The sequence below is a fragment of the Ambystoma mexicanum genome, chromosome 3q (assembly GCF_040938575.1).
Source record: "Ambystoma mexicanum isolate Mex_15411 chromosome 3q, UKY_AmexF1_1, whole genome shotgun sequence".
In the NCBI taxonomy this organism is placed as follows: Eukaryota; Metazoa; Chordata; class Amphibia; order Caudata; family Ambystomatidae; genus Ambystoma; species Ambystoma mexicanum.
Window position 1 is genome coordinate 494,321,554 of NC_090926.1, and position 12,911 is coordinate 494,334,464.

Here is a 12,911-nt window from a genome sequence, read left to right on the forward strand (position 1 = left end):
TCCAGTACTGCGAACAGCCAGCATTTTTGGCTACAGTTTACAGGATCTCGTACCCAGGCGCTTGCATCCAGACTGTAATGGCCCTCAAAGGAACACAGTACTTTCTCATATTTAATTTCAAACGGTTCGGGGGTGAAATCATGAGAACCAAATGTTTGAGGGAGAAGACGGATTGTTTCCGAAACAACCTTCAGTCTTTTCTACCATGAACATTTCCAACATTGACCCCTCCCCTCCTAATTACATTGCAACCGCTGACTCGCAGTGTCCCTGCAACCGCTTATTCCCTTTCACTTGCAGGGTGCTTTCCATATATATATTTTTTTTGTTTTGCTTTTTCGGGATGGCCGCGGGGGACACCCCCGCTCACAAAATAGTGAGCAAGGGTGCCGGGGACACCCCTGCAGCCTTTGCACCACATGGGTGATTTGGTCGAGCTTTTTGGCCATTCAGAATATTCGAACCGCTGGAATTCGGCCAAATCACCTTCGGTCTAATAAACTCTATCATTTTGGATGTTTCCTTTTCAAACATGTGGTGAAGAGTCCAGTGAAAAAAGACGAGGGAACAATGAAGAGGGCTCCCAGCAGCTTGGTGGTTTAAGAGGCATCCAAGTAAAAGGCTCACAGGTCTAGGATAATGGTTGGATACTCACGCCAATGTCCCAAGCAGCGCATCTGGATTGGTGTTGGAATCCCAACATTCTCCTAGGCTATGGCAGTGACCTACAGTAGAGCAGAACATCCTGACTTTAAACAGTGGGGAGCAGGATATAAGGCTGCAGAAGTACGACTGACAGTGGTGGCATGGTGGTTGGTAGAAACCTTTACATGGAAAAAGAAGAAAAAACCCTATCTTGCCCTAACTCTAAGTTTTCCCTGCCTCAACCAAAAATAAGGAATCCGTCAATGGAACCGGTTTCCAACCCATAGACTTGCAACTAAAAGTAAGGGTTTGCTGTCCTTTTGGTTCAGAAGAATGACTCCTTTCTGAACAGGCAGTTCCATGTATCGGAGAAACTGGTTCTTCCCTGGGTTGCAATCCTTTTCCCAAAGGTTAAATCAAATTTCTAAAGTAGCTAAAGTTCCAACTCAGTTCTGTTATCAAGAAAATGGCTTCCTTATATTGGCTCCTCACAATGTTCATAAACACACCAGACAGAATGACTCCCTTCCCCTGTTTCTGTCTTAGCTGTTTGCACTGCCAAGAGAATGCCTCTTCTTGTTGGCTTTGCGGGCGCTCTCCAGGCTTCTCACAATGCCAGGAGATTGCTCCTCTCCTTATGGCATTCCCCTGACCCTCTAGGCTCTGGTTTCACAGCTAACCTGGTTCTCTAACCTGCCAGGTACTGCGATTAAGATCAAGGATGAGGCTTTTTTTTCATATGGGTGCGAGTCCCAGACTAGTTTTCTTCGTTGGATCTTCTTATTGTACTTGACAGAAAAAGTCTGTGGCCTGATGCAAGCAAGTCTCTTCACTCTGGTAGTTGGGGTCCCAAACCCTTTATTTTGGGCTTTTCACACCCCTTCTAACTTGACACCCGCTTTCTCTGCCCCTTTCTGGCAACCTACATAGTCTTATAGGCTTATCAGTCTTCAAGGATTTTGGCTCCTTTTGGGTGCCAGCAGTCATCCACGTGACTCATGGGCTCCAACTTTCTTCGGTGGCTCTGCCATGGCAGACGTCCTCCCTGCAGCGTACCCTGCACTTGGTGCGCTGCAGGGCTTCAGCCTGGAGCCTCTCTCCACCCGCTTGCCATCTACCCTACAGAGACATATGGAAGTGTGAGGGGGTAGTTGGAGTTTGGATAGGGTAAGGTCGATGAGATGAGGGGGCGGGGGGGCACTGTCTGGTGGACATACCGCGTTCTCTCCGAGTAGTTGTCACTGGTCCCATAAGGGGTTTCGCTCCTCCAGAGATCCTCCGGTTGAGTTTGCCCCCCTCTCCCCCAGTGTGACCATCGGTTAGCGGCCTTGCCTCCCTGGCCTCATGAGAAGGGGCTCCCCCTATGGAAGCACTAACGACATCCTGAGGTTCGATTTGTCACAGTTGGTAGCTGGCACAGTGAACAGTTCCTGCATGCAAGGCTAGTCCCAGCAGATGAAGGAAGGCAGCAGAATTCAGAAGGTCTGGGTCTCCAGAGGCAGAAACCCCAAACTGCAATAACCAAACCACCGTACCAAGCGAGTTTCGCCAGGTAAGGGTTCAAAACTGTAATCTGCTGGAAAAACCCCTTCAGGTTGGCAAGCCTGCTTTTTCTCAGAACTAACCAGCAAGATAACGAAGCGGGGACCAGGCATGTTTAGTTAAATTGTTTTACATTTATAAAGAGCACAGGCAGCCCGTGGGCATCGTGGAACTGTTGGAGGAAGGCGGTTTAGTTACATGAAACATACAATACATCATATTGCAGGCAAAGTCAACAGTTTGGTGGTTGGACAAATAGCCACGTTTTGAGAGCTTTGCGGAAGGCAGGGTGTGAGGGTTCAGCTCAGAGTGTGGGCGAGAGTTCCAATGTCTAGTTTAATGTATGGGAAACTTGCCCCAGGAGCCCTGGCTCGTTTTACTCTAGGGACTATCAGTTGGTTAGAGTAGGGTGTTCTGGTGGGTCTTGAGGCGCTTGGTCTGTTAATTCTCATGGAGAGATAGGGTGGGGCTGAGTGGTTGATGCACTTGAGGGCGATAACCTTGGTTTTGAAAACGACACATTCTTTAATGGGGCCCACTCCAGTCTGTTAAAGAGATCCAAAGCTTTATCGGATTTGCACATTTTTACCTAAGATTTATTCCGGATTTTTCTCAAGTGGTGCCACCAATTACTTGGTGGTTAAAGAAAGGATGGAGATTCGTTTGGGGAGGAGAGGCAGAGGAAGCCTTTTCTTCTCTGATAGAGAAATTGACCACAGGACCCATGTTGTTGCATTCTGATGTCGAACAAATTTTTTGTGAAGGCAGACGCCTCGGATCAAGCTCTAGGAGCCGTACTTTTGCAGGGGTATTCAATTACTGGTCGGCTTCATACGTTAGCGTTTTACTATTAAGAAGTTTTCAGCTGCCCAATCCACTACTGCTCAGATCTTGCCTTAATCCATCTCCATTCCATCCAGTGAAATAGCAAAACCCAAGAACTCTACCTTTGGCGCGTGAAGTTCACTCTTGCGCTTTACAAATACATTTTCTTGTAACTGAGAAAAAAAATATTTCGAACATGCTCCTCATGTTGACTATTCTCAAGGGAAAAAATCGGAATGCCATCTATGTAGACTACCACGAAAATATCAAGATATTCCCGCAGCACTTCATTGATTTAAAAAATTAAATGCAGCGGGAGCATTGCGTGTCCAGAAGGCATCACCTGATATTCAAACAGGCCGAAACAAGTGTGCCTCTTCCACTCAGCATCTCCTATCTTTATTAAATGGTAAGCCCCTCTAAGATCCAATTTTGCAAATACCTTTGTGCCTTGTATCCTATCCAACATCACTGAAATCAAAGGAAGTTGATAACCACTCTTCAGTGATCTTGTTAAGGGCTCTAATCTATACATGTTCTCAAATTCTTGTCCTACTTGGGCACAAAAAATAAGGGGGACGCCGTAGGAAATTGGAGTGACAAATGAATCATTAGCCAAATTCTCCTGTAAATACTGCTTCAGATGTTCGTTCTCATTTTGAGTTAACGTTTAAGTTCTGCCACAGGGAACTGAAGCCCTTTCTTCCAGGTCTATTTTGCAGTCATAAGGACGATGCGGGGGCAACTCGCAGGCTTCCTGCTCACAGAAAACTTCTTCCAAATACCAATAACATTCAGGCAAAACTCCCACTATTGCCCAATCACATGCTCCACAACAGCTCCCCCTGCCAATTGCTTCCCCCAAACTCTCCTTCAACTGACCAACCTCCTCTCACCCTGCTACACTGCTCAAGACAAAACTCGGACTTCATAATCCTCCGATTAGGCTAGGAGAACGGTGTAGGTGGAGGATTAACCAAGTCATTCCAATTATCTGTAACTGGGGAGCGTCGATCAACTCGCATCATTTCCTCCCAATGTAGGTAAGGTATCTTTTAAACCAAGCAAATCTGTAGTTTGTGTAATAAGTCCTGAAGTAAGTTGGGTCCCATCTACTGCTCTAACCTGTTCTGGAACTGCCTTAGCTGATATTGCAATGACGGATCTGCAAGTTTCTAGCCATGAAGTTTCCTGTAGCTGAAGCCTAGGGTGTTTAAGGCTTTAGTGAGTTTTGGCTTGAGGATCTTTGGGATCATTGAGTCCTGGATTCAGCTCCCCTAGGTGGATGGCCTTGAAGACATCTTAAGGTTGTCCGATAGGAAGTGGATGAGGGTTTCTTGGAAGTCTGCCTGGGGGCTGGTAGACTATGTATAGCTTGACAGTGCAGTTGTGGGATGTGGACAGTTTTAGAACTAGGTCGCTATTCCATTTACCAGGAGTGACGATCTGTCTGATGGGGGATGGACTCCCTTGCTATGAGGCCTACCACCTCCCTCCTTGTGAAGGGGCGGTCTCGTCTGAAAATGTTGGACCCTGGAGGGAGTGCTAGTGAGATGGATGGGCCTGTGGCTTCATGAAGCCAGGTTTCAGAGATTGCTAGGAGGTCAAGATTGTGTTTGGTGAGTAGGTTGTGAATGTCTTGGGCATGAGCTGGGAGGGAGAAGGCATTGATTAGTGCGCAGTTTAGTGTGGTCTGTGGATAGTCGTGAGGGTGCATAGATTGTTGGGGCAGCACCAATGGGGCAGTAGGTGAGGGGGCAATGTTATGGTTGGTGTTATGAGCAACATTGGGAGCCGTGCCCTGGGGGGGCATTAGTGATGGCAACATTTGCCTTAAGGTCACTGCAAAGTGCCCCAATTATTTGACAGGACTAGGTGCGAAGGGTTAGATGACTCACCCATACTGTGCTCAGGGCTTCATCGCACACTAGTGCACCTCTTTCCCACACAGAGTGGAGGGAGAGCTCTAAACCTCTTTGAACCAATATGGAGGCTGCCATGGGGCCTCACAAAGAATCTACATCGTTGAACAGGCATTTGATGGCCAATCTTGAGGTTGCCCTGAACAAATTGAGCCCTAAAATGCAAAACGGTCAAAAGCAGGATTTAAGAATTGGTGCCCTAATGGCTACCTAAATGCCTTGTACTGCCAAAGTGCAGCTGCCACGAACCTACTCCCCAAAACCAATGTAGGGTTCTTTTATCACCCTCTGGCTGTAATGGGATGCCTGAGAACAACCCTTTGGGCTGGGCGCCTTAGGGAGTGAGCCAAACATAAACCTTTATGGTTTAAAAGGGTTGTAATGTAGTGGTGCTTCAGAAGGAGTTAATGTGGCCTAGATGAACGCATGTGGCTTACCCGCTACTGGATTTTCTTTTCTAGGAAAGGCTAACACTTAAAACACCTTGAACTGTTTCAGTTGTTAGTGGGGCATCTTTTTATTGCAAAGTTTATTTACCTGCAAGTGTAGGGATTTTTCTTTGCATTTTCTCGCATGAATATATTCTGATAAAATGTGTGGACATGCTCTCATTGGTTATAAAGTAAGTACCACCAGAGTCCCCCCTGCCCTCCCAAGAGGCCTGGCTGCTCTGCTACAACTTCTGCTTAAGTACAGTTAGTGATTTCTTCATGCTCACTCGGCTCTCTAAGCATGAAACATGCACCTTAAGACCCTGATCACAAGAGCATTTCTACGTAAACTTCCTCAAGGTGGGTTGTGTAGTGTGTTAAAATGTGCCTCCAACTTGCACAGTGATGAATGGCCTGTGTGCCCTCCTGTGCAGAGAGCAGAAGACTCTTCCGTCTTTCACAGTGGTGGCCCTTAAAGCAGATTTGCCAAGCGGCTATATTACATTGGCTTCCTTACACACCTTCACAAGGCACTGACTTGAATTCTCTGGCTGGATAAAAATCTAAAGCTGAGGTTTAAGGGAGCAGGAATCTGTTTTTGCTTGATCCTCCCCCTTCTTCCCACTGCTAGTCTATTATAGCATGGCTTTAAGCCTTCAAAGATGATGAATATGTAGGAAGAATCTATCCATTAAAAAACATTACTCAGTGGTTGAAGTGAGCGGGAGCGGTGCTCCTATACTTTTTAAAATTACCTTGTACAGCTCCTATACTTTTATTTTTTAAAAACTGTTCCGGACTGGTTTTGTTTTAAAAGAAGTGTAGGAAGAAGTTGAAACCTTCACGTTCAGTGCACTGCACTGAACGTTCCCTTAAACAGCAGGTGCAAGTGTTTGGTGGGTGTATTGTGTGTGGGAGGGGTTGTGGCAATGGGGGTTTGTGGGGAGCAGGGGCAGGCCAGCAGGGAACATAGTTCCACTACTTTTCGTACACTTCGAACACTGACATTAATAGTGTTCTTTCTGATGGTTTCAATGATTCCTCCTCAACCTCTAGCCTTCCCATCTGTAACGCTCACCTGATTCTCGCAGAGGCGCCGGTCTTGACTGGGCGACTACCGTATCTTCAAAGGTGATGTGTAGCACCCGGTTGGCTCTTTGGGCTGGACCTCTGTGCACTGTATGCCTGACGTGTAGAGTAAGATGTCTGCAGATAGAAAATATGGGGTTAATGAACTGGGGTTATTGGGGTGTCCCTATCTCTTTCCTCTTCTCCTCTCCTGTAGACCCCAAAGGTTAACGCTCTCACCTTAGGTAAGTGAATGCCGAGCTCTCATTCTGCCTCGGGGCAGGGTGCTGTAGCCAGTTTCTTCACTGGATAGGTAGCGCAGGCCTCTTGACTTCAGAGGGCTGCTGTCCGTCGTTTACTGCACGAACGGTAAGTTTCGAGTCATTCAAATGTCTTTTTAAAGTCTTTAGTAATGATGTCTCTTGTTTTGCAGGGTTCCGGCGATGGCGGATGACGGGCTGAAGTGAGTTGAAGATGGAGCCCGTGTGATGAATAGAAGCGCCTGGAAGCACGCGAGTAAGCGCTTGTTGCCTGCTTCACGATGCGCTCTAACTCTCTTTTTATTTTGCAGGTATGAGTTCGGAGCGGCAGCAGGGTGCCGGAATACCCACTGGATTAGATGTGGAAAGGAGTAATGGCACGTGAGTATTAAAGTTCCCCAATGTCTTTAAACGCACCTTGTTTTGTCTTTCAGATGCGGATTCAGCGCCGAAGGCCTCCGGAGCGTGCGAAGAGTTGGTAAGCTTTTGTCTTTCAGATGCCGGAATGCAGTATGAAGACCTCCGGAGCGCACGAAGAGTAGGTAAGCCTTTGCCTTTCCGATGCCGGAATGCTAACCTGTTCTTTCTTGTCTTTATAGGTGTTGCTGAAGACTGGATTCAGGATGGTAAGCCTTTGCCTTTCAGATGCCGGAATGCTAACCTGTTCTTTCTTGTCTTTATAGGTGTTGCTGAAGACTGGATTCAGGATGGTAAGCCTTTTTCCTTAGGCCCAGGACTGGATGCAGAAGACACGATGAGCGTCCTGCTGCAGAGGGTGCAGAATAACGCAAAGCAAGATTCATCCACCGGGTGTGGTTTAAATAGCCTCCTGTAGTGCTTAGGTGTCTCCTTCCACAGCCACGCCTAAGTAAGAAAAGAGTTCCTGGTAAGAAAAGAGTTCCTGCCTTCCAGAAGAGTTCCAGTGTTCTAAATCTAGGGAGTGGCTCCAGCCCCACCCAACAGGAAAAGTAGTTCCAAACAGAAGAGGATCAGAGGCTCAACTGGCAGGCAAGTAAGCAGCATGGTCTGCTGCAGGTAAGTCCACCCAAGCATTATGAGCCTGGCGCTTCCAGCGCTGGGACTGGGCATATTTATGAGCCTGGTGCCACTGGCGCCAGGACTGGGTCCAAAAGGTCCCAATTGGGACTGGTTGGCACTCGGAACCTGGGTTATGGATCTGCTTCCAAGGGAGTTGGGAAAACCCTGACCTTTTGGAAGCAGAGATCATGACACCATCTAAATTCAGTCCTTGTTTGTGCTATTAAAATGTTTGGGAGTGCCTAGTTTTTGTAACCATGCTGCTGATCTTCTAGTTGCCTGGGAGGGTGGCAAGATAAAGGGGTGCAACTGTTGGAGGTGTTGGCAGATCGAGGTTGTGGAGAAATATTGGTAATTGTGTATGGATGACAAACCTTCCAGGCCGGCCAAGGAGCAGTGATGAAATCCAGTGATTCCACATTAGAGTTGCACTTAGTGGCCATTTTAAAACCTGTCCAGGTGGCTGCTGAGATGGATATCGCAGGTGATGAATGTGTGGAAGGAGGGTTCTTCTCCAGAAAGAACAGTACCAATACGTTTGATATTTTGGAGCCATGTGCAGTAGCATTTCAACATCTAGGACCTAGCTTCATGCTTCAGATTACAGAACATGGCCCTTAGAGTAATTCTTAAGAGCAATCCAGTAGAATTCAGAAACCCAACCTGTTTTCAGTAAGTAAAGCTTAACTACTCCACTTTTGTTGCCCTTGTATATAGTCCACTTAAAAGCTAGATGGTACCCTGCCGATTATAAAGTACTGACACGGATTCCATTAATGAAATGTTTACCCTGCCCTGTAGAAAGTATTCGAAATTGATTTTGATCTCTGTAAATCTCGAATAATCTGGTCTGATTTAAATTGTCAATTTATGACAAAGCCTAAATCCCATGAAAGCATGCAATCTAGCAATCTGATTAAACATTACAATTGCAGTAATTTGTTTAATTCTTTGGTGGGGATTTAGAATGAACTTTAGCTGAGCTATTTATAATATGATTCACCTATAGGTTTGACAGGTGACATTGTTGCGATCTAAATACACATTCACAGGTGGGTGTGCCTTGATGTACAATAGGTCTTGTTTTCACTCTAAACTGTTTCCTTTATCCCCAAGGATGGTGTTGGATGCACAAACTCGGCTAGCCATGAAGGAAGCTGAAATGAAGCAATCTGAAGATGTGCTTAATAAAGAGATAACTGAACTTAAAGACCAAGTGGAAAAACAGAAATATGCTCTTCACGAGCAGTGTCAAGAGGTGGAACGCTTAAGGTATTTGCTCATTAGGTATTGAATCTTTGTGCCTTGGCAGTTGTGTTTTCATGTATTGGTGCTCTAATTCCATGATCTGTAAACCTTAAATTGTAAGGTTTTCAAAAAGTTGTATTTTGTTTAATACTCTTGAGTCATTCTTTTTTGCTTTTCTTTTAGCTAATGCGGTTCCCCCTTTTTTGAATTATACATTTTGAATTCAAATTAAAGCCTTTTTGTTATGCTCCCCTATTACGGGGACATTTATCAGTCCCCATGACTATCATGGCATACTTACTGTCCTCTACGCTAAGTTTTACAAAGCATACTTCACAAGTCCAGTAGGCTCACTTTGTATGTTAGTTCTCCTTTTATGTAACCTTTATTAGGTACTCTAAATGGCCTTGCGTGAAAAATGCAAAACTGATCATGATTAGTAAAGATCAGAACTGTAAACTATCCACTGCCACCAGCCCATCCTGTACACATAATGGAAGTAACCACAAAGTTTCCAAAAGCAAAGCTCAAGACTTTCTCTACCGCACTTCACAGAAGGTGATATGTGCAAGGAAAAATTGAGAATTTTGCAACGGAGCAGATTTCTCCTGCACTGATGGCCATAGGGACTGAGCAGTGCCCACCAAAACTGATCAGCTTAGTAAGTGAAGGAAAAAGACTTCACTTACTTCTAAGTCAGGAAAGGTTCAAGATCACAGCAAAAAAGGACAGGGGGAGGAGTCCCATTGATGACTATGGAGGAAATCTGCAAAATAAAAGTGAAGTATTAGTGTTTGTTGGGGAAACCAAAGTAAAAACGAATGAGTAACTGTAGTGTTTCAAAGCCAGTTAACCAAGAAGCACGTAAGAAATCCAGTTGGAGAATTAAAATGCAGGAGAGAACTGAGGCACCTTCTTGCCTGGCTGCTGAGATGCAGAGTGGGACCTGTCGGACGACATGCTTGATATACTACTCTCAACTGAGACCCACAAAAAAGTCTATGCCTGCAAGTGGCATACATATTCAGCTTGGTGTCGGGAGAGGGATCTGGACCCAGCCAAGTTTTTGAAGGGGGAAAGGCAGAGGGTGGTTTGTTGTGGCCCCAGTGGGCTTGCAGATGGGCAGTGATGGAGGGGGATACATTGTCACTATTTCAGTTTATAAGAGGTCCCTGGAACAGGGCTCGTTCTTCACAATCCCCACTAATGAAGGGTTTGTAACCAGTTTCCTCCATGCCAGTTTGTAACTCCGGTGTGGGATTTAAATTTGGTTTTGTAAGTAGCTTAGTTTGAACTCCTCCTCGCCTGTTCTATTAGACTACTCCCTCTTAAGTTGATTTTCCTGGTTGCCATCACTTCAGCGAGACTGTGTGTGTGTGTGTGAGCTCGAGGTGTTTCATCCTCCCTACTTGGTTTTCTCCAAGGAGAATGTGACATTGAGGCCTTTTTTTTATTTATTTTTTTCCCAAAGGTGGTCTTGATTTCCACCAACATCAATGTTCGTGTTTTCTTCAGCCTCTTCCTTCCAAGGCAGAGTAATGATTCTGTTGGCTGGACCCAGTGCAGCCCTTCAGCTACTACGTCCCTCGAATGAGAGCCCAGGAAAGATGACCAGCCTTGCATTGGTTATGCTGGGGCACGTGCTGGCAAAGCTGTGATCAAACCGACCCTGTCAAAGTGGATCATTCTCTGCATCTCTGAATGATTTGATCTTGCTGGGAAGAATGTGACTGAACATCTCAAGATCTCATTATTCTTGAAGAGTGGCTGCCACCTCTGTCCTGCAATGGGGTGAGCGGGAGAATTTCCTGTCCTTGAGTTCTGCCAGGTGGTTATATGGGCATCTCTGCACAGGTTTGCTGAGCATTACTGCTGGATTCCCTTTTAGGGCAGGACGCTTGTTTTGTTAGGGCGGTCCTCCAGAGTTTTGTGGTCACGGTGAAGTCTTTGCTTCCTTTGTTCAATTGGATTCTCCTCTTTGTATGGTCTTTGCTATGGGATTCTCCTCTTCGAAGAGTCTTGGGTCAAATGACTATCTGCTGATTGACTGGGAAGTCCCCTTTTTATCCAGAATTTGAGCTGGAGTTGTCCCCATGCCCACCACTGATAAGGATCGGCACCATTCAAACAGGCAGGGGTTGTCAAATCCTGGGCGGACTCTGGCTACTGACTCTACCCAGAAACAGTTTTTCAGAAACACTTGTGTACAGACGCGTTATAAATACCTCATATGTGGTCTGGCACCAGACAGTCCCTGTCCCCACATCTGGCTATACAGAAGCTGCTTTGTACAGGAAAGCTGAAGCTTTCCCTTGCCAAGGGCTTACCATATAGGGCAAATCTGCCCTTGCGTGGTTAGGAAGAAGGCCAAAATACAAAATTGCCAAAGGACAGGCAAATCTAGTGACATTTCCATTAAATTATATGGTACTCTAATAGGCATTAAGCAGTGAAATTCAGAAGTGCACGCGTCCATTAAAAGAAACCTGGTAGTAAATGATCTGCCGCCACAGCCTTTCTTTGACACTTGCAAGTAATCAGTTAAGAAAAGCAAAGCTATAAATGCTGCAGGAAAAAGACCGGTTGCCCATTCTCAGGTCTAGTAACAATGATTAAAAATACTGGAAGTTGGAACATAAGATCATTGAACCCCAATTTGTTCATACAAGGCACTGTTGTGTGCAGCGTGTCAACAAAATCTTGGAATGAATTCTTATTTTAAATATCTATTGGAATCCAGCTATAGCATCTAGGAAGTGCATTGATTCCGTAATGCTGGGGATTGATGAGTATTTTGGAGTTCAATAATATCCACATTTTAGTATGTGGTGATTTAAACCTCTCATGGTTTAACTTGAACGGCGAGAGGAAAGCAATGGACCAAAAGCAAGGTAATCAAGCTTATAAATGGGCCAAAGGCTGGGAAGAGGAAATGGCCATAAGGAACTGAGGTGTTGAATGGTCAGGTCCTTGGCGATATCCCGGCTAGACAGACATGTCCAGGAATGGATGTCACAAAGTGCTAGATTACATCTGGTCGTCAAGGAATTTGACTCTTGTAACGACAAACATAAAGGTTTTGAAGATGAAACAAAGCGACCATGACGCTGTGCATATGACCTGGCGAACAGTAATAACAGTTCCAGGTAATCGCTACCAATGTAACTTGACAATCAAGGCCTAAATCGATTTAAGGATGAATGAAACTGCAATTCCAGAGTTGGCAGGAAAATTCTCTGCACGATGTGAACGCAAACCAGGCTTTTTAGACTATGCACCTCTGCTAGAATAATACCAATCAAAGCAAAGTGGATTTAAGGCATCTCATCACTGCAATAAATATCTATTTACCCTGAAGGTGGTGGAGGAAAAAAAGAATGATCAGAGATGTCAAACTCTTAAAAAAACAGAACTATGGTAGATGGTGGGTCGGCAATAAGGAAGTGCTGACAAAAATCGGAATTGGTTAATTTTGTAAAAATAGATCGGCGATCAAGACGAGCTGCAGAAATGCTAAAGTCTATATTTGCTCATCACACTAGACACATGGACCATTAATGAAGGTTCCTTGTCACAGAAAGCGACAATGTTTACTAGTGTTCGGGGGGTTGCATAGGTAAAGTACTACTCTAAAGTCTTTAAAATCAGCTCAGTAGTTTATGCGGCCGATCTTGACGCACAAAGTCCCATTAAATCTTCAGGTTGGGAAAGACGAGATATTGAATGCAATCATAAAACTGAAGAACTCTGGTGCAGCTGACCCAGATGGTCTATCTAACATTATGCTAAAAAAGCATAAGGAACATTGGGCGAGCTTTATCGAATCACTCTTTGCAGAGATCTTGATGGAGGTGATGCCAACATCATGGCAATTGGTGGTAGTTGTTCCAATCTTTAAAAAAGATCGTGCAAATCCGAACTACTATTGTCCG

At 45.3% G+C, this 12,911-nt stretch overlaps 1 protein-coding gene across 3 annotated transcripts in view; it reads left to right on the top strand.

The window, feature by feature from the left end:
- Positions 1 to 12,911, top strand: part of HMMR (hyaluronan mediated motility receptor) — a 630,884-nt gene that overhangs the window by 390,700 nt on the left and 227,273 nt on the right. For all 3 annotated transcript variants that reach the window (XM_069654282.1, XM_069654284.1, XM_069654283.1), the window contains exon 18: positions 8,848 to 9,003. In XM_069654282.1, the coding sequence (XP_069510383.1) occupies positions 8,848 to 9,003 (156 nt within the window). The remainder of the gene's footprint in view (positions 1 to 8,847; positions 9,004 to 12,911) is intronic.